General features: G+C 38.1%; 1 protein-coding gene across 1 annotated transcript; it reads right to left on the bottom strand.

Annotated features, from left to right (window-relative positions):
- Positions 1–2,059: 2,059 nt before the first annotated feature.
- On the bottom strand, positions 2,060–21,766 carry LOC115411723 (polycomb complex protein BMI-1-A-like). Its single transcript, XM_030123939.1, is given in 18 exon segments — positions 2,060–2,637; positions 7,202–7,282; positions 7,446–7,544; positions 7,776–7,815; positions 8,549–8,657; positions 8,829–8,876; positions 9,282–9,337; positions 9,846–9,942; positions 10,397–10,534; positions 13,810–13,893; positions 13,985–14,022; positions 15,906–15,961; positions 16,610–16,663; positions 16,762–16,818; positions 16,903–16,963; positions 17,506–17,688; positions 19,008–19,119; positions 21,588–21,766. Coding segments are annotated over 18 exon segments (1,842 nt in total). The 5' UTR covers positions 21,727–21,766; the 3' UTR covers positions 2,060–2,247.
- Positions 21,767–25,285: the final 3,519 nt, after the last annotated feature.

Genomic DNA, 25,285 nt, shown 5'->3' with positions numbered 1-25,285 from the left:
ACTCTGTTAACCATGTTTTGGAGAAAATATAAGCTTAAATGTTCAGTTATTTGATCAATAAATAAATTGTAAAATATAACGGATCACAAAGTATAGCTCGTCTCGATGTTGTGTACTATGAATAAACTGGGATATATGCAGCATGTGTTAAATTAATAAAGATAAAGGGCATCTGCACAATAAAAAAGAAAAAAAAAAAAAAAAAATAGCGCACATCTACAACATTACCTGCATTTTCTGGTCGTTTTTCCTTGCGCATTTTATCATATCAGGCCGATTTATCAATTAAATGCTCATGTATCGGAAAACAAACATCTGCACTATTATTTGCAGACCTCCATTTTTTTTTAATCGGACATAATTATCACAATAAAAACGCGCAAACGGAGACAACTGCCACGAAGATGAATACAAGAAACATGCCGGGTGTCATTTCGATCAAGAAATGTCTTTTTAAAAATATATTCTTCACAGTTTAATAGTAAAAAAAAATACCCTTAAATATTCGTTCTCCTTATGTAGGCAGTAAAAATCCTATAATTTATCAGCGATACACTTTAATTGTTAAAAGTGCATCACAAAGAACAATGACGCATGCGCTGATAGTTTCAGGTTAATTCAGACTGTAATTGAGTTGTTAGAAGAATAGTTGAAAAAATTGAATTCAAGCATTTTAAATTTTTTTTAATCGTTATTTTAATTAAGTTGAGGTTAAAATTGTGAGGAAATGAGGTGGATTATTTACCAAAAAAAAACAAAAAAAAACAAACAAACAAAAAAAAAAATCAGGTCATCAATCTGAATAAATGCATGAATGGCTTACACGGTGGCGCATTTTTTATTTATTTATTTTCGACAGACGATTGAATTGAATTATGAGTAAAGAAAAAGGCTAATGTGCTTTTTTTTTAGCGGAGAAAAATTAAATATTGTAATTTTATTTAGTCCTTTTATTTCTTTCTATAGCCCATTTGCTTGCTTTGTGTCTCTATAGTCAAAATAAATCGATAAAAAAACGATCTTAACAGACGTAAATGCACTGTATTCAGACAAGTGTTTCCTTGTGGCCTCTTTAACCGAGTTATTCCATCTCTGACATCTGGTGTTTTGCACTGTCTGCCCACTTGAAATAAGCTTTGTTTTGTGCAGAAACACAAAACAGCCTGGGCCAATCCGAGAAAAAAAAAAAAAAAAAAACTGATTCAGAATTAATCTGTAAGTGTAAAATGTTTTATTTAGATGTTTTATACTGTGCAACAGTAACAATACAATAAGTTGTCCATACAATCGAGCGATACAAATACGTAAAACACGGGAGACATCAAAACATCGGTCATTGAGCATGAAATGGAGCTGAAAAGCCCAAGTCATTCCATCAGAACAGAAGGGGAGAAGAGATAATCGCTGATTAAATATGCATTTTGTTTTTATTTACACGTGGATTCTGGAAATGCTTAAAGACGTGGAGAATAAGCAGATTCCACTGCAGCTACAGAAAAACTGACTTTTTTTTTTTCCAGTAAAAGGCAAAGTAAAGTTGTTTTCCTCCCCCCATAGGCCTAAGCCAACAGCACTATTCTTATTATTATTATCATCATTATTATTATAATACACAGTTCTTTCCAAAGCACACTGCTTATGCTGCTTTCCTCAGAGAAACACCCGTGAACATGTTCCACGTCTGCATGGGCAGGATAATCATCCATCATAAACCAAGTGTTACCATGAGCATGCATGTGTGAGCTGACCTGGAAAACACCCCAACGCACAGGAAAGAATCATGAAAGACACGTGTAACTGGAAATAAAAAGTTAAAATATAAAAGACTATCTTCAGTCACTTCTGTAAAATAAAGATGCAGCTTTAAAAAGGGGATAAATGCTTGTCCTTCCTTCCACCTCCACATATTGAGAATGTCTCCTTTCATTTTTCACCTCATTCCTTTTATTGAAATGTCTCTGATTCCACTACTTTAAACTTACATATGATGATGCCATAATATTTAGAACAACAAATGGACAGAGAGAGAGAGAGAGAGAGAGAGAGAGGAGAGAGAGAGAGAGAGAGAGAGAGCGAGAGAGAGAGAGAGAGAGAGAGAGAGAGAGAGAGAGAGAGAGAGAGAGAGAGAGAGAGAGAGAGAGAGAGAGAGAGAGAGAACGTCCTCTACACAATGGAACTACGTTGGCATGGAAACATTTTTAGCTGAGCGGGAGTCTGGCGTTGGCTGGTCCGGTCCGGTCCGGTTCGTCATCCGGAGGTCGTGGAGGATCCGTTCAGGGTCACCTTCCGCGCTTTGCCGCCGCCGGTGTTGGGGCCGTTTCCCCCGGAGAACTGGGTGAAGGGTCGGGGGGGGTTGAGCGGCGGCGGTGGGGGCGGGGGGTTGGCGGCGGCCGGTGTTCCGTTAACGGGGCCGTGCGGGAGCTGCGCGTGCGGGGACTGGGCCGGTGTTCCGGGGCTCGGCAGCGACGAGGACGTGGACGTGGACGGGGCCCCGGCGGGACTCCCGGCTTTGTCGCTGGCGGAGTCGCTCTCGGGTCCGGATCTGCTGGCGTTGTTCTGGCCCTCCTGCTGCGCGTGACTCACCTTCATCTTTTTACAGTTGGGTCGGACCCGGTACTTTAGGGGCAGGGGTCCGTTCTGTGGAGGAAACAGCAGGGAAGTTAGTCTGTGACCCTTTCATGCATGAATTATGAGAACCTTACCAAGATTTTGTTCTGGAGTGTTTTTATTACTCTTTAGGCGTGAAAAAAAACAACGAAATTGAATTATTATTATTATTCTTTTAAATTAACCCTTTTTTATGGAGTTCCAAAAATGTCCACTCATTTGGACACCATGTGTTTAATTTTTGAAGCAAAGAAACATGTATTTAAACGCAATATCAGAAAGTGAAACTGTGAGAAAACTAAGAAACAAAAGTATTTTTAATGCAGCTAATCTGATGTTTTCTCACCTTTTATCAGATTCTAATACTAGTTCTTACTCACTTCATGGAGATAATATTTAAAAAAAAAAAAAAAAAACAACTTTTTGTTTAAGAAAACTGTTAATTTCAGTCTAATAACAACTAGCAACTGATTTACACTCAGTCATGTCACTGCAGATCAGGTTTATCAAGAACATAAAGTTACAGTAATGGTATGAATGGCAGTGTATTATGGGATGGTGCACAAGCGTCTGCTGTGTCAGCTGATATGGAACTAAAACAACAAAACCCATGAATATACAAGAGAACAGCTGGAGAATAACTGTCCACCGCAGTGACCAGTATGTATGAAAGGGTTAATCAAGATTTTTTTTTTTTTTCCTGAAGGTTTTTATTAGTTTTTAAGCATAAAAAAACCCCCCCAAAAAACAATGCGATTGAAATTTTTCTTATGAACCTATTTTTCATGGAGTTCTAAAAAATGTCCACTCAGCTGGACACCATGCATTTAATTTTTGAAGCAAAGAAATATGTATTTATTGATATATTGTATGAAAACTATTAAATAAAAACATTGTTAATGCTGCTAATCTGATGCTTTTTCTCACATTTTAACATATTCCAGTACTAGTCACTACTCACTTCATGGAGATAATCTGCCAAAAAAAAAAAATAAAAAAAAATTAAATTACAGTATAATAAGAATGTTAAGCAAACGATTTACACTCATACATGTTGTTATGTGATGGTGCATAAGCATCCACTGTGTTGGAGCTAAAACAACAAAAAAACAACAAAACCCATGAATATACGTAAAACAGAACAGCTTTGAACAGCTGTCCACTGGAGTGACCACTATGCATGAAAGGGTTAAGCTCTACTCTGGATGAAAAAACCCAGGGGTTTTGCGGTATGATTTTTCCAAAAGTACACAATAAAAGTAGTTCATAGTGTTTGTGCTAGTAATATATGAAGCACTACTACCAAATATACCAGAATGATGAAGTACTTATTAGAAAAATTTATTTTACACACTTGTTTACAGCTGCCTTTGATAAGAAGAGTAGTTTATTTTTCAGTTCTAACATTTTAACTGCAATTCAAGTCTTAACCCTGTCATACATGAATTATAATTATAAGAGTATTTTTATTCTTCTTTAGGCATGGAAAAAAAAAATTCCACTGAACCTTTTTTTCATGGAGTTCTAAAAATGTCCACTCAGCTGGACACCATGCCTTTAATTTTTGAAGCAAAGAAACATGTATTTACTGATATATTATGTGAAAACTATGAAATAAAAACATTTTTAATGCTGCTAATCTGATGTTTTCTCACATTTTAACATACTCTAATACTAGTCACGACCCACGTCATGGAGATAATATGAAAAAAAAAATAATAATTTGTTTAAAAACAAACTGTTAATTACAGTCTAATAACAATATTAAGCAACTGATTTACACTCAAACATGTTAGAGCCGATCAGGTTGAAGTTACAGTAATGGTATGAATATGGGATGGTGCATAAGCATCCACTGTGTTAATTAATATAAAACTAAAACAACAAAATCCATGAATATATAAGAGAACAGCTTTGAATAGTGACTACTATGCATGAAAGGGTTAATTTTAGTCAAGACTGTTATAGCTTTTGTCTTATCTGCCTCTTATTGTTTTAATCTCTTTCTTTATTTTTATCTTTTTTTGCACTTTCCTTTTGTTTAATGTTTTATTGCACTATTGTCCTGGTATTAGTCTATCATTTTTAAGTAATTTTATTGGTTTCTATGCCATTAAAGCACTTTAAATTGCCTTGTGTATGAATGGTGCTATACAAATAAATTTGCCTTTGCCACTTCAGACCTGAACAACCACTGGTGACCAAAAGCATTCAGTGATCTGCTTATTCTGAACTTCTATCAATAGGCCTTTAATTTAATAATTCAGGTCAAATGCAGTTTCTCAGCATCAGTTATGACAGTTATGATTTGGATTTGATCACGTAGATGTTCATAAAAGCTCAGAGTAAACAAAGGTTACATGAAAATGGAGAAAAAGTGACTTTTTCAGCTAAATATAGTCTCATTAACCAAGCATCTACTGATCTAAAATGTTTCATAACTTCTGATCCACTAATTCTATCAATAATCCATCAATCAGGTAAAATGTAGTTTGTCAGCTTTTCATTGTCATCAGTTATGACCCCTTTGGATGTTCAGAGGCTCCACATTGAACATGAAAACACCATCTTCTGCAACATCGATTCACCACAAAATACATTTTTTTTCTACAGTTATTATATTGTCCTGTCCTCCTGCCTTTTTACATTTTTCAGTAAAATAAGGTATTTTCCTATATTTAATTTACTGGTCATGTAGATGTTCATAAAAACTCAGAGTAAACTCAAAGGTCATTATAGAAAAACAGCAAAAAACTGAAGAAAAAGGGACTTTTTCAGCAGAATATATCATTAACCCTCAAAGATCTGAACATCCACTGGTGACTGAAAGCACCTACTGATCTAAAATGTTTCATAACTTTTGATCCACTACATCTATCAATAATCAATCAATTTAATAATTCAGGTAGAATGCAGTTTCTCAGCTTTTCATTGTCATCATATATGATCCATTTGGACGTTCAGAAATCCCACAGTGAACATAAAAACACCATCTTCTGCAACATCAATTCACCACAAAATACATTTCTCTCCACATTTTCCCCCAGTATTGGCCTCTCCTGTATTTAGCATTTTTCAGCAAAATGTATTTTCCTATATTTAATTTTCTGATCATGTAGCTTTGTGTAAAAGCTCAGTATAAATTCAAAGGTCAAAACATCAAAAATCATGTCAATATCAAACAGAAAACTGAAGAAACAGCCCTTAACCCTTAAAGATCTAAACAGTCACTGGCAACCTAAAGAATCCACTGATTTAAAAATGTTTAACAACTTCTTCATAACTTCTATTAATGCAAGCAAATAATTCAGGTAAAATGCAGTTTCTCAGCATCAGATATGACCCATTTGGACGTTCAGAGGTTCCATAGTGATCATGAAAACACCATCATCTTCTGCAACATTGACTCACCACAAAATAAAAGTTTCTCTACATTTATTATACTATATTATTCTGTACTGCATTTTGCATTTTTCAGTAAAATAAAGCATTTTCCTACATTTAACTCACCGATCATGTAGATTTCCATAAAAACTCAAGAGTAAATTCAAATATTATATCAAAACAGAAAAAAATGAAGAAAAAGTGACTTTTTCAAAACATATCATTAACCCTCAAAGACCTGATACTGATGTAAAATGTTTAGTAACTTTTGATACACAAATCCTATCAATACAATTAATTAATTCAGGTAAAATGCAGGTTCTTCGCTTTTCACAGTCATCAGATATGACAGATATGACATTTGGACGTTGAGAGGATCCATAGTGAACAAGGAAACGTCACGATCTTAAACACATAGATTCACAGATTAAACCCCTGTAGTTTAACAAATGACCATGGTTGGAGACACTTATTGTTGCATTCATTTTGCTTTGATATAATAACCTTTGAATTAACTCTGACCTTTTACATCTACAGGATCAGTAAATTAAACACAGAAAAATACCTGATTTTCAATAACAAATTTAAATTCCGATAATCTTATAATAAATGTTAATAAATCATTTGGAAGAGGAAAAAAAAAAAGAAAGAAAAATTAATTTGGAAGTCACCACAAAAATAGTTCTGGGGTCTTTAATGATTAACCCAGATGTATGAGAAGTTCAGATTTGCATGTACATGTGCACAACTTAAGGTAGTTTGGAAAAAACGGTACACCAGGGAAAACACACCATATCAAATTAAAAATGATAGAAAAATCATATAAGAATAAACAGCATTTTTTAAAATTGTCCAGGATCAACACCTAAATGTAAATCTAATTTAATCGATTAAACAAATTAATAAAGATGAGGCTGCTTTAAAAATGGACCACATACGAATGAATACACTAAGGAAATGAGACAGATTATGAAAGAATAAGTAAAAGTGGTTAAAAAAAAAAAAAAACAATAGAAAATTGCAGGATCAGACTCTCTATATATATTATAATGCAAATATAATTCTAAAATGATCAAAGTCCTCATGCTGGTGGTAACAAATAATTAAAGTAAAACCTATTTGGCTTATATACAGTAAATGATTTATCCATGTATTTAATAAATGGGTAATATAAGATGCATGACTAAACCAGTGTAACTCTGTCTCTTACCCGTCTCCATGTGTAGATATATGCTATATCCATTAATGTGTAGTAATCTTTTAGAGGCTCGTCTTCATACATGACTTCAACCTGGAGAGAAAAAAAAATGTGATGTTAGATTTTGATAAAACAGAGTTCATATTTCTGAACAGAGGCTAGTGAACGAATCAGAATATCCCTGTTTTTATGGAAGGACACATTATTCTAGGGTGAATATTTTACATTACAAAAAAAAAAAAAATTTCAAGCTGACCTGATAGGTATTTGGGATGTCCATTTTGCTGCGCAGGAACTTCCTCAGATGCATCACTGTCATGGCTGCAGGACACTGAAGGTACCGCTTATTTGCCACCTACAGGTCAAAAACACATCATAAATAACATAACGTACCTTTTACAATGGATTTGATGGAGTCTGTGTTGAAATGCACTGGGTTTCCAATGGGTAAAAAAATAAATATACAGAGTTTACAACAAAAACGCAAAGTTAAATACAAATGACTTAGCTGCAGGATGTTTAATACTCATCTAAAGTTGGTAAATAAAGGTGAAACACTAGAATAATCAGAATCATCTCAGAATACCTGATCTTTAGACTGTTTGTCCTCTACTCCTCCTCCCATCCTGCACAGAAAAAGAAAAACAAATTATATTTGAAGTTTATCTCAAAAATATCTACTACAATAGAAAAATAAAAAACTGATTTTTCATGATTCTTGTGCAGTCTCCCTTTTAAATGAAAAACATGTGATTTCTTTCAGCCCTTGAATCTTTCATTTGATCCATTAAAAATGTTTTCCTTGTCAGTTTCTATCAAGTTTTGCTGACTGTCATAATGAATTGACACAAATAATAATAATAAAAGAGAAAAAAAAATCTGACATGACTTAATATTTAGAAATTTGTACACATTAAATCAAAAATAAATCACTGGTGAAACTCTAAACTGGAAAAAAATGGTGCATTTAATAGTTTATCACTGATTTCAAGACACATTTGGTTTGATATTCTTTATGTTTAAACAGTGGGAAGACAACAGGACATTGTTTGAGTAAAAACAACTGGTTTGATTCTCTTCAATTAGAGTCTTTTCGGAGACAATGTCTTTAATATAATGATCCAGTCCAAATCTAAACAGAAAAATAATCAATATTCACATTGATGGATATTCATTTTACTGTAACAAAAGGACAACATGCCTTCAAACAAATACGCACTTTGATTAATTAACATTTATTCTATTTTATGAAGAACAATATTTTTATGTAAATGTGTGATTATATTAATACAGAAACTAAAATGACATGTGTTGGTTTCTGAACCAGATGTAATATATGTACATGTAGCATCACGTTACCTGCTCTGGTCAAAGAATTCAATAGAGAGGCTGATGATTTCATCATCTGTGATTATTCTTTTGTCCTCATCTGCCACCTCTCCACGGTCTTCATTTGATCCATTTGAGGCTTCAGGAAAAAGAGACACCGATTCATTTACAAAGAAAAAAATATTTATATAGTGGAATTTCATATGAAGCATAAAAAAGTGTAAATGTCATTTGGCCGTTTTAAGTGACAGCTGCATTAAGTTATTAAATTATAAATGAGACTCATTCATACAGATGAGTTTTAACTCACCATCGACAGGATGATCTGCATAAAAGTCTCTCCTCCTCTTCATTTCATCTAAAACATCAAGAAAAAACGACGTCACAAGTCTGTTCACTGTCACCTTCATAAAACACATGCAGATCCAACACCGAATGCAGTAATATCTGAAAACCTACACAAGTTTTACCAAGAAAAACAGACATGAAAATAATAACAGAGGCGACGGTGAGGTTATATTATTCCAAAACTATGATGCCGTTAATTTCATTGCTGACAAAGACATTTAACAGCATCAAGTGGTAAAAACAGAACACAAAGGCAATGCTTTACACTAAAACAACAACTGCTGATACCAACTCAACGCTGCATTTTCTATAGTTTACATCCAGTGTTAACAGATCAGTTCATATCATGGATGAGTTCAGATGAGAAAGAGTCAAAAAAAAAAGGGAACTGAAAGTGTCAGTGCGAGGATCTTACTTTTAAAGAGGCCGGGGACCAGCTTGTACACAATGTCCTGTAGAGTTTTGTCAGACCTTGAGAAAGAAAAATAAACCTCAGTTGTCTGATGTGGAGACAAGAACTGTAAGCATTTGGAAATAAAGCAACAGCCTGGCCTGTTTTCTTCTACTGAGATGGAAATAAATTTTCACACTTTGGTTTACCGGTAAAACATATTTTCTTTCACTTCAACACATAAATGAAACAGTATGGAAAAATATGAAATTGGTCTGTGAGTGTTTCTCAGTAGAATCAAACATCTGATCGTATTTTTCATAAGAAACAAACAGGAAATGAAGACATTTTCAACCTGATCTGTCTGCCTACTGCCACTGCAAGAAATACTGTTAAACAACACAAACTAAAGTGAGCTTACTGAGCCAGTCTGTCAAATAACACATTTTTACATTCAAATCCATTTTTTTAAATTCCACGGAAAAATACAAATTAAAGAAGAGGACAAAAAAAATAAGCGTAGGATGTAACAGAACATACAACAACAGTGTGATTCGGTCGGAAATGGACATTAACCACAGTTCTCACCTAATATTGAGCAGAGGCTTGGTTTTGTGCACTTGTACATCACAGATGGGACAGTATTTGCTGGTTTCCAGGTAGCGCACGATGCACATTTTGCAGACTGCAAACCATAGAAAAAGGAAAAGAAAAAAAAACAACTTACAATTAGATGTAATCTGAGAGGATATCCTCAACCTTAGGCTGTGCTGCTGCAGTGTCTCCAGGCTCTAACTCTTTACTTTAGCAGCATGTGTGTATTAATGTTCTATTCTGAAGCCTTACATTCCTACTTTTTCTTAATACTCAGTGGAATATTTTTCTTTGCACTAAGTGTTTTGCTGCTGAATTGATTTCCATTATTCCTGTGACAGTGACAATAAGCATCTATTCTATTCTATTCTATTCTATTCTATTCTATTCTATTCTATTCTATTCTATTCTATAACCTGGTACTGCTGCTTGAATTTAAGGGTTTTTGCAAAGACACGTGCAAGAAAAACCCCCTGTGGACTTGATGTAACACATTCATCATGTCCATCCATCTGAGCAGAGGAGACTTCATTGTGTTTGCTCACATGAGTGAAGACATTCGATGATGGTCGTGGCGTCGATGAAATATCCTCCGCACAGGACGCACATCAGGTGAGGATTGAGCTCCGTAATCTTTATCCTGGTCGTCCGATGCATGGTGATGAAAGGAAGGAACAACAATCCTGCGCGGGAAAAAAAAACAACAACCAGTCAAAACAATGCGTGGATGCGTGGAAGCATCAGGCTGCAGTTTTTGTTTTTGTTTTTGTTTTGTTTTTTTACTGCGCAACTGGGAGAACCATTTGGAGAGAAAAGGAGGCTCTGCTGTTTGTTCGACTGCGTTAAAGCAACATCATCTTTTATGCTAATCCACTAATAACCAAAGTGGGGGAGGTCCACGGTGGCAGATTGATGGGCAACATCACCACGGAGTCACCGGACTGAGGCTCCGTGGATGATCATAAATCAATCACTGTCCTGTGGATCGAAGGAGCTGTGCGCGTGGATCAGAGTCCTTTAACACATGGACACAGAGACAGTCTTAAACCAAAGTCTGCATGGCACAGACACCTGGGGGGAGGGGGGGGGAGACAACTAATGCTGCGTGTATTCTACATCTAGAGCTGTTCTGGTGGAAATTAATAGCGATAAATCTGCCTGAACTCTTGAAAGACACACAACAAATAGACTCAAATAAATCCGATCACTTCTGCATCAAACACAAATCCAGATAAAATGCGCATCTGTGTGCGCGTGGATTTTTCCACCCACTTAGTGTTGCATATTTTGTGCATTTTTGTCACCCTTTAAGATTAGAATCAGGAATTTACCCGAAAATGTAAAGTTTAAAGTGTAAAATATTATAGAAGTCGTGGTCCGTGACGCCCCGTGGTGCGCGTGGGTGAACACGGGGTGATGGGAGACACCCATTGGCTGCGTCAGGTGTGTGCCACATAGGCGACGGCGGGGGAAACCTGAGCGTTTCTATGGCAACTCCTTTGCTGTTTTAGCCCACATGGCCGGCCGCCAGTGACCAGAACCGGGCGGGGTCTCCAACCAAAACAACAACACGGGGGTCTGTGGGTGTGGGGAGCGGGAACGAGCGGGATCGGAGGCTCCCTCGTCCCTGGGATCACGCAGCCGCTGGACTGCCAGGCTGCCGACAACACGGCTGCCATTTTGTGGAGGAAAAAAAAAAAAAAAAAAAAAGAAAAAGCCCGTATCGGTTCAACGGGCTGCGTGGGTTTTCCACTGACAGGGAACGAATCCAGCCAAGATCCCAGTCGTAAACATAACCGTGGTAGATGTTTGTGGGTGAGGGTTCACGGTGTCCCACTCAGGGGAATAATCTCAGCTTTATTCTTTATTCTCGCTCGTGTTCTTCGTGGCGTGTGCGTGACAATCATCCGTGTGCAGCACCAACATGGCCAGACAGCAGCGACTGCGCCGAAGTTGGAGCACACACGATCACACTTAGTTATTTAATACCATAGTCGCATTTAGTTCAATTGGATAAAGTCCACAGTGGGTGCGCATTTCACCCAAACATGACTGTGTCCGGACGCACAAAGCCACCCGAGTCCACACTTAAAGTGGACTTTTCCTCATTTAATCAACACATCCCAGCCAAGAAGCAACTGTATCATGGCAGCCTGGAAAAGAATAATCCAAATGTATTCCAGATTAATGAAAATGTCCTCTATATACGCTTTTAAAAACAGCCCCTCCAGTCGCTCCGGGTCTAAATGTAATCCAAGATGTGGATCTAAAGGGTGACCCAGGAGATCCAGCCCACGGCTCCGAGCCCACACACACACACACACACACACACACACACACACACACACACACACACACACACACACACACACACTTTAGTAATTTGGAGTTCTTCGTTTGGCTGCAGACCCTTTAGACGGGTCACATTTACAGACAGAGGATGAGTCAAACCTGGATAGTCCACATATGGAGCCTGTTGCACCATTAATCGATTAACTGGTGTTTGGACAACTGTGTCCTGTGGGAGCTGGGTGGACACTTTATAAAAGCTCCAGTCTATCACCCACTCACATAAATCCAAATGTAAATGTAAGGTCAATGAGAGAGAATTCTACCATATGATGGAAAACTAAGAGACAACAACCATGAGACAGAGAACCAGAGAGAAATGCAAAAAAAAAAAAAAAAAAAACACTTTGCATCATGTGTTTGAGAAATGATCCGTTCAGATACAGTCCGGATTTGATACCAATTGGATGAACAATTAATTCAGACCCAACTAGTCGATCTTCATCCAAAATAGCAACAGCACAAACGAAGTGACCCGTCATCCTTCATTTTTTTCCACCCAGATCGAGCAGTTCCTCTCATAAAGGACCCCATTACCAGTGAACCAACAGCAGCTTCCAATAACCCAATTAAAATCGGCAAAACAAAAACCTCACCCAACCACCGCTGGACGAATCAGAACATGGAGAAATAATTAAGTGGAGATTGAGAAGAGAGAACATGACTCAGAACCAGTTCAGTCAAAACAAACCGGGGCTCATTCTCATGGTTCTGATGCAAACACAGGCTGGATTTACCACATCTAACCCACAGCACGTGAAGCTGTCAACCTGGAGGCAAAGTAAATACAGGAATTTTCACCATTTAATCAGACATAAGGTGCGTAACAGCATCCACGAGTAAAATGATAATTTCCCCCAAGAGGGAACACCCCTGCTTCATCCCCGCCAGTGCGTTAAGACACAGACTGAAGAACCCCACGGTGCTTCAACCACGTTAAAGAGAAAATATGGAAATCCACAATGAGCATCAACAACAAATAACAGTCTATACTTTACCACAGACCATGGGAATTAAAGTCTAATTACCGGCGCTTTGGCTGAGACACAAGCAGCTCTTTGTACCCCTGAAACACCAGTCGTCCCTTATTTTTAACATGTCATAATAAAAAAAAAACAACCATCTCTTATAATCAACATAATCATGGCACAATCCATAAACAACTATAGTGCGTGTATAACGACGATCCAGTGTTTATCAAGCAGGCGTCATGAAACATTTATGCACAAATGAAATCGGTTGCCTGCTTGACACGTTTATGGGAGCAATCCAAGTTAAGTTAATAAATCCAACATTTGGCTCCAAACGCCCCAAACCCACATAACACCCAAATCCTAACACCCTAAACATCCTAATTCTATAAATTGAAGGCGGTGTATGGAAATATAGGCGCATAAAGACCGTTTGGATCACTTGCTGCCGTTACCATCTCAGCCAATCCAGCCAGTTTCGACCGAGATCTCCCACTTTACATAAATCCAAACGACCCAATCCAAACCCCATCCGCTTCCAAACTTATACGCACGCACGGCTGGACACCACAACATGTGATATTGCGTGTTCGTGGGTCTTAATTCGCTTCGGAGTCCGTGTGGGGAACATCTTTTACGGGGGGAAAAAGTGGTGCGCAGACACACACGGAGCTCCACGTCGGTGATCGCCGCAGCCACCGTTGAAAGCTCCACATCCACCGCTGGATCGGTACGGACAAAAACACTAAAGCACCCACCCGAAACCGCGCCTTCTCCACCCGTTAGTTAGAGACGATATCGAAGAACACGTACCTGGAGGCTCGGCTGGGAATCGGTGGGTCTTGAGGCGACTAGACAATGAAAGTTGGGAGGCAGATCAGCAGAAAATGAATAGGAGCCGAGCCGCCATCTTGAAGCAGGCTGCAGACGCTGTCAGTGGCGGAGAGCGCACGGCGGACCGGAGCGCATTTCAGATGTGCGAATAAAAACTCCCTCTTTTCCTCGCCTCTTGCGCGTTCCGTGCGTATCCGATTCTCGCTTTCGGAAGAGCTCGCTCGTCCGGCTTCGGCTCGGGAAGGCTTCCACTTCGGCACCGATAACTTTGCCTCCAAAATATCCGCTTCACCCCCAGTAAAATGCAGCAGTGTGTGTGTGCTCCGTGGAAACTGACACCGTCCCCAAAATGGCTTGTAGTTCGACCGCCCCGCTTTGGTCACGTGGTCTCTTGCTTAAGGGTGCCTAGGAATTACTGTCGGTGTATGCTGTTTTTCCCAATCTACTACGCATGATAGAAAATAACACACGAAAAACACACATGCACGTTTTTGGAGCTTTTAACCAAACGTGTCATGAATCTTCCAGTAGTTGTGTTGGACTTAAACAGAGTTGACACACATTAAAGAGACTAAAAATACGGCTTTCGGCGTAGGCTATTCTGGTCTTTCTAATGTATGACGCATTATTAAAAAAAATAACCCATAATGCATATTCATAGGGTTTCATGCGCTCATCTGCACAAAAAGACAAGCCGTGTGCAAACATGTATGCTCTCCTACTTTTGCTCAAATGGCATTGTGATTGTGATTGTGTCTAAAGAAGGCTACTGATGGTGTGTCCTTGTCTATGTGATGTTAAAAATAACACCAGTTCAAGCACTTACAGAGGTTCAAGTCTTTTTGCCCGTCCAGTCCGCTCAGTAAAACCCGTATCCCCTTGGGTTCGGACTCCACCAGGTCAGCGTTTAGCGTTTTATTTATCTGCGCTGATCGTTGCGTTTAAGAACCCCGCGCTTGGTTAAAACGCATCCAAGTGACAAATGGCTGTCAAGCCTTTGTCACGGGCTGTCCTCCTGACATCTGCAAAGACAACAACAACAATAAAAAAAAAATCTGCAGCAACTTCCACTTGATGAATTGGAGCCTTTATCCATCGGCCATCGCCCCTGAAAATGAAGGCATCTCGGATGTTTATGGAATCTGAGCCGTCGTGGAGCTTCAGCTGAGGTGCTTTGAACTTTCACATGAGGTGGACACACACGTCTGGAGAAAGGCGACAAAAAAAAGAGACCTGGAATTCCTCAACATCAATTGGAGTCACGTATCTGTGGCGCGTCTTATATATATATATATATATGTGTGTGTGTGTGTGTATATATATATATATATATATATATATATATATATATATATATATATATATATATATATATATATATATATATATATATATATATATATATATATAGACCCCTTCAGTCCGAGTCCTGCACAAAAACTGGACTGAGCCTTATACCAACAAATGCTGCAGGAAAGAAAATACACTCCTGTCACGCAACTATGACAAAAATCCTTTTCAGGCTGGTATGTGTTGACAAAACACATGCCTACCAGATACATCATTGCCCCCATATTCAGACAAAATGTTCCACATCTGACTGAGACAAACCTGCATCTTAAAACAGCATCAAGTGCGTTTATTAAATACTTTCCCATAAGAATATTAGACAAACACAGCCAGCATATGTGCTTCTGTGGAAGCAAATCTTCAAGAGAAATTATTCACACCATGAGGATATTTTTTACACGTTTATTAAAACAGAATTTTAATGACATTTCTAATACTGTCATGCTCAGGTACAAAAGAAGATATAAAGAGATGAGCAATGCCGCTGGAAAACGGTGGAGTTCAGTGCTTTGTGGTGGAGAAAAGGCATGAAACCAGACACCGGTATCACATCTGACTGGCTTTCTCCATGCTCTTGGCAGCGTCTTTCAGTTTTCCCACCAAATCCTGCAACAAAGAGTACAAACAGGAGGAATAAAAGTCAATAAATTCACTGTCATATCTAATGGGAGATAAACTAAAACGCTACTGCCAACAGAATATTTACAGCTGCAGCAACAAGTCAAGAATTCGACCGAATTTTTGTATTTTATTTCCTTCATTTATTAAATTCAAGTCAAATCTGACATCCTTGCAACGTAGAAAAAAAGAAACCCCCGCCGCCATGATGAAACTATAATCATATAAAAGGCAGTGACACTAAATATCATGTCCATATTTTCACTTTATAGCCTGCAGAGGCGAGGTTAACTTTTAATGCCAACTATAAAATCTCTTGGCCCAGTTCATTTTACATTCAAGGTTTGGCGGCAGCCCAAAATGAAAGGGAACACTGTGTCGACAAAGTGATAGATAGAGAGTCTGAATTACGCACAAAAAAACACATCGAAGGGACTTTACGCAGGACGCGCGGATAAGACAGTTTAATAGACCTTATTTCTTTGGGAGCGTTCCCGCTTTAAGAGCAAAAAGAACGATCAGTAACCACTTCAATGAGACGATTACTTCTATTTTTATTGTCTGATTCTAGTACAAAAATGAACTGGATTAAAGTCTGACGCATGTGACACCGGCTGTACAGAAACCATCCTCTACCTGGAGCTGCTCCACTGTGCAGGTGAAGTTGATATCTTCCGGGGCTCCATCCTTCTAATAAAGGAACACACACACAGCTATATTTACCACACACACAAACACACCTGCCGACCCCCTAAAATGTCCGGAGGTTAGTTCCAGCTGCGGTTTACCTCAGTGTTCAGTGATATCAGGTAGAAAGGCTCGTTGACTTTATCGACCTGTGCGCTCTGGAGGAGGAGGATATTTAAGTTTAGACACCACAAATGAAGCTGCAAAAACATGATAAGTGCTCTAGAAGCTGGGTTATGTACCTTCATGTGGTATTGAAGACGCCATGAGACATCAGTGATCACAGGTGGTCTCCTTCCTATGCTATAAGACAAGAGGTGCAGCCCCATTAGCCAATCAAAGACGCAGGAAGGGAAATCTATGTCTTATTGAGGATTTGAGAAGAAAAACGAAAACACATTCAGCTAATAATAAAGTCAAGCTCCAACATTTTGCTCATCATATCTGATTTCTGTGACTAAAATACTTCTTGTGGTTTGTTTGATCACTGTTGCTCTGTTTATTACGGCAGTTATTCCATGTTTGCAGGATGTCCATGCAAACCTCTGTCACCCTTTTTTCTTAGATGCCCCATTTTCTGCAGATTTCAGATGTGATTATTCCCAAACTTGAAGGTGAGACTCGTTTTTCCAATTTATATCCTTACCATGAGCAGAATGTGTACAGTAGATTACAATGAACAAACTCTGACCTTAATGTTTACGTCATCAAATATAAAACATTTTATTTAATAAATATGTAAAGACCATATTTACAGACTAGTGAACCTGAAGACAACCCTTCTCTCTTTACTACAGCTCCAGTCTTACCTTAATAATATTTTTTTCAGTTATTATCATTCTTACCTTGCTAATAAACGTTCCAGCTCTTTTTTATGCTTCTGTAAAACACAACAAGCATTAATCACTCTTAGTTACTCCAGCCACAGCTAAGACAGGAAACAAATAAGTCCATCAAATGTCACCTGGTATGCACTGTAGAATACGTCTATTCTCTCTGCACTGAGTGTTAGTTCTTCAAGGCAGGAGCTGTAACAGCAGCAACAACACAACAACAGCACTTCAATACAGATGTGATGCATTTACAAATCACTTATTATTCCTGTGCTTAAATTATTAGAAATAACACCAATACTACCAGCATCCAAAAGGACTGCAAGAGGGCAAATATTCTTACAAGTTAAGAATGTTGATTAAAATTCTGTTAATATTTTATCTACACAAATGTGATTTTAAAATATTGAGAAACACAGGACAGCACAAGTGTTTGTCATGGCATACATAAATAACTGACTATACTAAACTACAATTCCAAGTGGTTTTTATTATCTATATAGTGTTTTCTTCCATTTCTTGTTCATTTTAATACCTGGTACAACTAAAGGTACATTTATTTGGACAAATATAATGATAACAACAAAAAGAGCTCATAAGAGTTTAATGTCAGAGCTGATATCTATCCATTTTCCATGTTTTCTTGATAATAACCAAAATCACTTCAGTTCTTGCATCAATAGCTACGGCACTGAACTGCCAAAAACAGTGCTTTTAGGCATTCCATGTTTTCTTTTCTGTCTGTTTTAGTCACATGATACACACAGGAGTTAGTACTTGATTTGCATAGCTATTGTTTCTGATGACTTTTGATGGTCTAATAATTTTTTCTGCGACTGTAGGAGGCATCAACACCATAGGAGTTTGCATTTTATTTCCTGAAAACCTGGTGATAATCAGATCCATTTACTGACTTGACTAGTTGCAAAAAAAAAAACAAAAAAACAATAAATAAATAAAATGCTGCAGCATTGATTCCAAAGAGATAACACATTTGATCAAATCCTCCTATTGATCCAGTTCTGCCAGCTGCAATTCATTTGATTTTAATCTGATTCATGCTTCATAAAAGTTGCAGACACTGTTAGTCACATCCAATCCAAGTGAGATTCTTGTTAGTTCACATACTGGGTAAACTAATCTGGGACATAAAGGCCACACACCCAGAAAAATATCACAGCATGTCGAACTCATTCTAATGGCTTCAGAGAACACAATGACCTGGTTTGGGTCACACTGCTTAGCTGCGTTCAGCCCACAGTATTTTGCAAGAAACAGGCTAAGACAAGATTTAATTACCGATGATTAAGTCTATTGCTGACAGAGTTTTCTGCAAGGCAAGGTAAGTGTGCATGCAACAGGACTGGAACAATTATTTCCTGTGTGTGTCGTACACGTACATTGTTCACTGTAGCCAACTGTCAACTAATGGTTTGACAGATGGCTATTTTTAGATAATCTATGATCCACTGTGCGAGCGTGTGTGCGGTTCACAGGAAACCCTCCACGCCTACCTTATCGTCGACTTGTCTGCGTTTTGTTTGACCGCCTCCAGTATGAAGGTGGTCGCAGCAGCATGGCTCTGTTTCAGCAGGATCTGGTCGATCTGCTTGAGCTCGGGCTGATCTGGAACCAAAAAGGACAAGCATGGCGTGAGCAGGAGGATGCCACCCTGCAGAAAACACGCAGCCTTTCTCTTTATCCTCGGAGTAGACACGACGTTTTATTGGTACAAATGACGCGGGTTTGCAATCCATACTTGTGCGCCACGGATTGACGTTTCGAATGGAAATCAATGATGATTTGCATGTGAATGGGCCCCTCAGCTGCAACAGCCAGTGGCCCCTTTGTTTATCTGTGTTGGGAACATTTTAGGCCACTTTCTCTACATTTTGTTTAGCTGGAATGCTGAAGTTGGAACAGAAGCAGATACCAAGAGGTGGCCAAACACACTGTCAATTTGCATTCTTGATATATAGACTGTAAACCTAAAGCCAGACAGATCCCACTGCCCATTCAATCCAAGCCCCAAATGTGTATCCACTGTCACTGGTGACTAATGGAGGCTGATTCTAATGGTATAGCACAGTGTTTCTAATGACTACCTTTAACCCATACAGACCCAAATATACACCAGAGTCCAAAAGCATCTACTGATCTAAAATGTTTAATCACTTTAGAGCCACTAATCCTATCGATACATGTAAAGAATTGGTGTAAAATGCAATTTGTCATTCAGAGGCTCTGTAGTTACCGTGGAAACAGTCATCTTCTACAACATTGATTCACCAGTAAAACCCATGGAGTTGAATCAATGACAGTGGACGGAGACACGAACAGTTAATGATAGATTTTACTGATAAAGTCACTTTTTCTTAAGTTTTTTGGTATAACCCTCAACTGTAATCTCAGCATGTTTAAAGTACATGATCAGTAAAAATAAATATCCAAGAATACCTGACTTTCACTGAAATAAATGCAAAATGGAGAGGATAATATTTGAATAAATAGTGATGCATCACACAAGAAGGATTAAACAGAGAGACAAATTAATATATGAACTTTCACAAAAGTAGCATTGGGTCTTTATGGGTTAAGAATTTAGCTGATGGAGCCATATCAGTAAGACAGATCCTACTGCCCATTCAATCCAAGCCCCAAATGTGTATCCACTGTCACTGTTGACTAATGGAGGCTGATTCTAATGGTATAGCATGTTTCTAATGACTACCTTTGACCCATAAAGACCCAAATATACACCAGTGTCCAAAAGCATCTACTGATCTAAAATGTTTAATCACTTTAGAGCCAATAATTCTGTCAATATATGTAAATAATTGGTGTAAAATACAGTTTGTCATCTTTTCATGGTCATCAGATATGACCCATTTGGACGTTCAGAGGCTTCGTAGTGAACGTGGAAACACAGTCATCTTCTACAACATCAATTCACCAGTAAAACCCATTGAGTTGGATCAATGATAGTGGATGGAGACACTTGGTTTATGTTCAGTTAATGATAGATTTGACTGATAAAGCCAGTTTTTCTCAAGTTTTCTCTGTTTTTGGTGTGATAACCCTCAAATATCATCTCAGCATGATGATTAAAGTACATGATCAGTAAAATAAACGCCTGATTTTCACTGAAACAAATGCAAAATGGAGAGGATAATATTATGATAAATAGTGATAAATCACATAAAAAAAAGAATTAATAGAGAGAAATGACTCATTTGGACGTTCAGAGAATCTGTAGTTACCATGGAAACACAGTCATCTTCTACAACATTGATTCACCAGTAAAACCCATGGAGTTGGATCATGGAGACACTTCAGTTAATGATCGATTTTACAGATAAAGCCACTTTTCTCAAGTTTTCTCCGGTTTTGGTATGACAACCCTCAAATATCATCTCAGCATGATGATTAAAGTGCATGATGAGTAAAATAAATACCGGAAAATACCTGATTTTCACTGAAATAAATGCAAAATGGAGAGGATAACATTGTAGTAACAGTGATAATCACATAAGAAAGGATTAAACAAAGAGAAAAATGTTTATACAAAGTAGCACTGGGTCTTCATAGGTTAATATTTTTGTTGATGGATCCAAATCAGCAAGACAGATCCCACTGCCCATTCAATCCAAGCCCCAAATGTGTATCCACTGTCACTGGTGACTAATGGAGGCTGGTTCTAATGGTATAGCATAGTGTTTCTAATGTGCTGACTAGTCCAAGTGCGGGTTTAAATGACAAAAGGCAGCCCGAGTAGCTGTCTGAATGTGTGACTGCTGCTGAATGCAAAGCAGGCAGCAGAAAAGCCTCAGATCTCCTCGGTGCAGCTGATGGGCGGATGTGTGCGCAACCGGTTTTCCTCTTTAAAGCGCAGTTACGCGTCATGTAAATAAACACAGGGAGTCCAGTTTGGTGCAGCCGGCGGCGCGTAACGGAATAAAAACAGCAAAAATATCGAAGCAGATCCTCTAGGCTACACAATCCGTACACAGCGGAGGGGAGGGGGGGGAAGAAAAAACCGGAAGCAGAGACGGAGACAAAAGCGGCGGCAGTGGCGCACAGACGCAGCAGCTCACCGAGGACTCCAGGGTCCGAGTGAGAGGACAGCAGGCTCCGGAAAGACACGTCCACCAGCACCGAGAAGCCGCTATGGTCGAAGGAGGACGGATCGGCGAGAGACTGGAGTCCTCTCTGCACAGACTCAGACAACTCCATTTTGCAAAGGCTGACCCATGACACGGGACCACGTGACTGATCAGCTGATGCAGCGTGTGGAGCGGCAGGAGGCTGAGGAAGGAGCCCGGGTTGAGGGGGATCAGAGTGGGGGGGGGGGGGGGGGGGTTATGGAGGGGATGTTTCAGGTGGAATGTGTTGGTTTTGTTATTGCAGTAATACTCGTGTTGTGGTGACGTCACTGCAAAAAGCTATAAACAAAGTCATGTAGAATAAGGTTAACAAAGTGGAGCCACTGAAGGGGTTAATGTGTAGAATAAAACCTACAGCTGCTGCTTACGTCACTTACAAATACTCCAACACACATCAACACCTCTATGGATAATAAAAAAGTGGTTTGCAGCTTTCAGGACTGCTTTTTTTTTTTTTTTTTTTTTTTTTTTTTTTTTTTATCTATTCAGTACAATTTTATTTGTAGATCCCTATATCATAACAAGGTTGCCTCATATGAAAATAAACAACAATGAAATAAAAAAGTAGATGAAGGAAATGGGTTAATGTCCTTAGATCCTCCTTTTCGGCAAAGAAAAACTCCAAAAACGGAGTGGGAAAAGAGAACCACAATGAAGGACACATCCACTCCCATGGACGGACAGGCTATAGATAAAACCATTTGCGGATGTAGTTCCAGTCTGTAAAGATGCAGTAGGGTGGGGGCACATGAGGGGGGTCCATCTAATCAGTCATTTATCACATGGGTTTGTTTTCATAAACATCTTACACCATGGCAGCCTCTCTCCACACATGGACACCAATGACATGCCTTTATAAGATGCTGTATTATACTTACATGACAAACATATGAATAGAAAAATATCTAAAAAAATAAATAAATAAATACAAAAAATCGTGCAGTATTTATAGCCAACATATGTGGTAAAAGAGAAATTCCAGATATAGATATTATGCATTAAATATGTAAATTCTCTCCAGGCTTCAGTGTTTTGTTGCATTGTGCAGAGGCTTCCACATTAAGTCGAAACTGCACATGTGAGGAACTTCCATGCTTTGTCTTGAGGTAGTCATGAGTTACAGAGGGTTACAAAAGCCACTAAAAAATGTCCATTATATTAAAGCTAAACAGATCACTGTGTAATGCAGGCAAAACCCCATGACGACTAACTGTGCAGCATGTAAAATGATAGTGGAAAATAAAGATGCACGAGAGGATTAACCCCTAAAAGACCCAAACAACCACTGGGGACCAAAGTCATCCACCAGTGTAACATGTTTAATAACTTCTGATCCATTAAACCTATCAGTCGATGCAAAGCATTGGTGTAAAATGCAGTTTGTCATCTTTTCATGGTTATCACATATGACCCATTTGGACGTTCAGAGGCTCCGCAGTCACCATGGAAACACCGTCATCTTCTACAGCATTGATTCACCAGTAAAACCCATGGATTTGGATCAATGACAGTGGATGGACACACTTGGTTTATGTTCAGTTAATGATAAATTGTGTTGAAAAGTCACATTTTCTTCATTTTTCCCTGTCTCTGATATTATGACTTTTATAACATGTACATGATCAGTCAATTAAATATGGGGAAAATACGTGATTTTTATTGAAGAAACGCAATATACAGAGGATAATATTATAATAAATGGTGATGAAATTCCTTTAAAAAAAAAAAAAAAAAGTTAAATAGAGAGAAAAAATCATTTGGGAACTGCTGGAAAAGTGCTAAAAGTAAATCTATATCTTGTGGTTTTATTTTCTGTAAAAAATAAACAAAGAAAAATAAAGAAAAAATTCCAATAAAGTGAATTCAGGTATCAAAGAAACCTTCACGTTTAATTAATTTTTACTCTTGCTTTGTAATTCTTCAGTGCAGTTCGTCTGTTCAACAAGTTCTCCCTGTTTGTCAGTTCAGTCTGGTTTTATGAGCATCTTCGACCTGATTTTTTTGTTTTTGTTTGTTTTTTCAACAGAAGCTGCAGCAGCTGAAATGAAAACACATTGTTGCTTTTAACTGCATCGAGTCATACTAAACATAAATTACAGCACTTAGATTTCCACTAGATATGATTTAGGGTGAAACTGTGGCTCATTATCTGGAAATGACAAGGATTGCAGTCCCTGAGCCTCGCAGATATCGCAGTGACCTCTGACTCCGCGCTTTGTCCAAAGTCCATTTTGGCTCCACGTCGGGTTGTGAAACAGATTAACCTTCCCCGTTTCCCTGCTTTTGTGTTTCCTCCAAGATGTCTCGGATCGTCATGTGCATCCTATTATCACCGCGGATTCTCGTTTCTGGCGCCACAGCTTTCATAGGCAATTTTTTTTTTTTTTTTATCCTGGTGCTGAAATATGCATAAGGACAGTGACGTCATACTGGATTTACTGTCTGCAGCCCGACTGGTTCTAGTTTGTTTTCTCTCAGTCATATGTTCTTAGTAAATTCATCTATTTAGCCTACTTATCACTTTTTACTGTGCTTTGATCATGCATTCATAAAACAAGTCTCATCTGAGGGTTTTACATCAACGCAGCCACATACACGAACACTTAACCATGTTACCTGTTTTATATATAACTCAACAGGTCAACTTTGGTTTATTTTATTTAGTATTTTGCATAGATTTCAGTGCTGCAGCTCAACCTCAATCTTTCCCTTTTCCATAATATTTTGACATTATTTTAATGTTCCTGAATGCGTCACACATCAAAGGTGAAATATTTGTTTTCGTCACTATGCTCTAGATGAGAACACCTTTAAGTTTGTTTGTTTTTTTTTTTCTTTTTAGGGTATTTACAGATGACGAAAATTTTGAAGTTGCAGGTACACAAATGGATCTATAGGCTCCACATAAAAAAAAAATAAAAAAAATAAAAATAAAAATTTAAAACTATACGTGGTTTACACTTTTGAGAGAAGTTGTTGAAATATTTATAAGGATGATGTTTAAAACCATGAATTAGGATATTTGATCTTAATCTGTGCTCTGTTTGGTTCTTTTCTGCTTATGCACCTTTAAATCAGTAAAAACTAAACAAACATCTTTTTAAGTAACAGGTTAATTTCCCTCCATTGATTACCTTTAACCCATAAAGACCCAAATATATACCAGTGTCCAAAAGCATCTACTGATCTAAAATGTTTAAGAACTTCTGATCCATTAATCTTATCAATACATGTAAATAATTGGTGTAAAATGCAGTTTGTCATCTTTTCATGGTCATCAGATATGACCCATTTGGACGTTCAGAGGCTTCGTAGTGAACGTGGAAACACAGTCATCTTCTACAACATTAATTCACCTGTAGAACCCACTAAGATGGATCAATGATAGTGGATGGAGACACTTGGTTTATGTTCAGTTAATGATAGATTTGACTGATAAAGCCAGTTTTTCTCAAGTTTTCTCTGTTTTTGGTGTGATAACCCTCAACTGTAATCTCAGCATAATGATTAAAGTACATGATCAGTAAAATAAATACAGAAAAATACCGGATTTTCAATGAAATAAATGCAAAATGGAAAGGATAATATTATGACAAATAGTGATAAATCACATAAAAAAGAATTAATAG

The sequence above is a fragment of the Sphaeramia orbicularis genome, chromosome 20 (assembly GCF_902148855.1).
Source record: "Sphaeramia orbicularis chromosome 20, fSphaOr1.1, whole genome shotgun sequence".
Classification (NCBI taxonomy): Eukaryota; Metazoa; Chordata; class Actinopteri; order Kurtiformes; family Apogonidae; genus Sphaeramia; species Sphaeramia orbicularis.
This window is presented reverse-complemented; position numbering and strand designations above follow the sequence as displayed.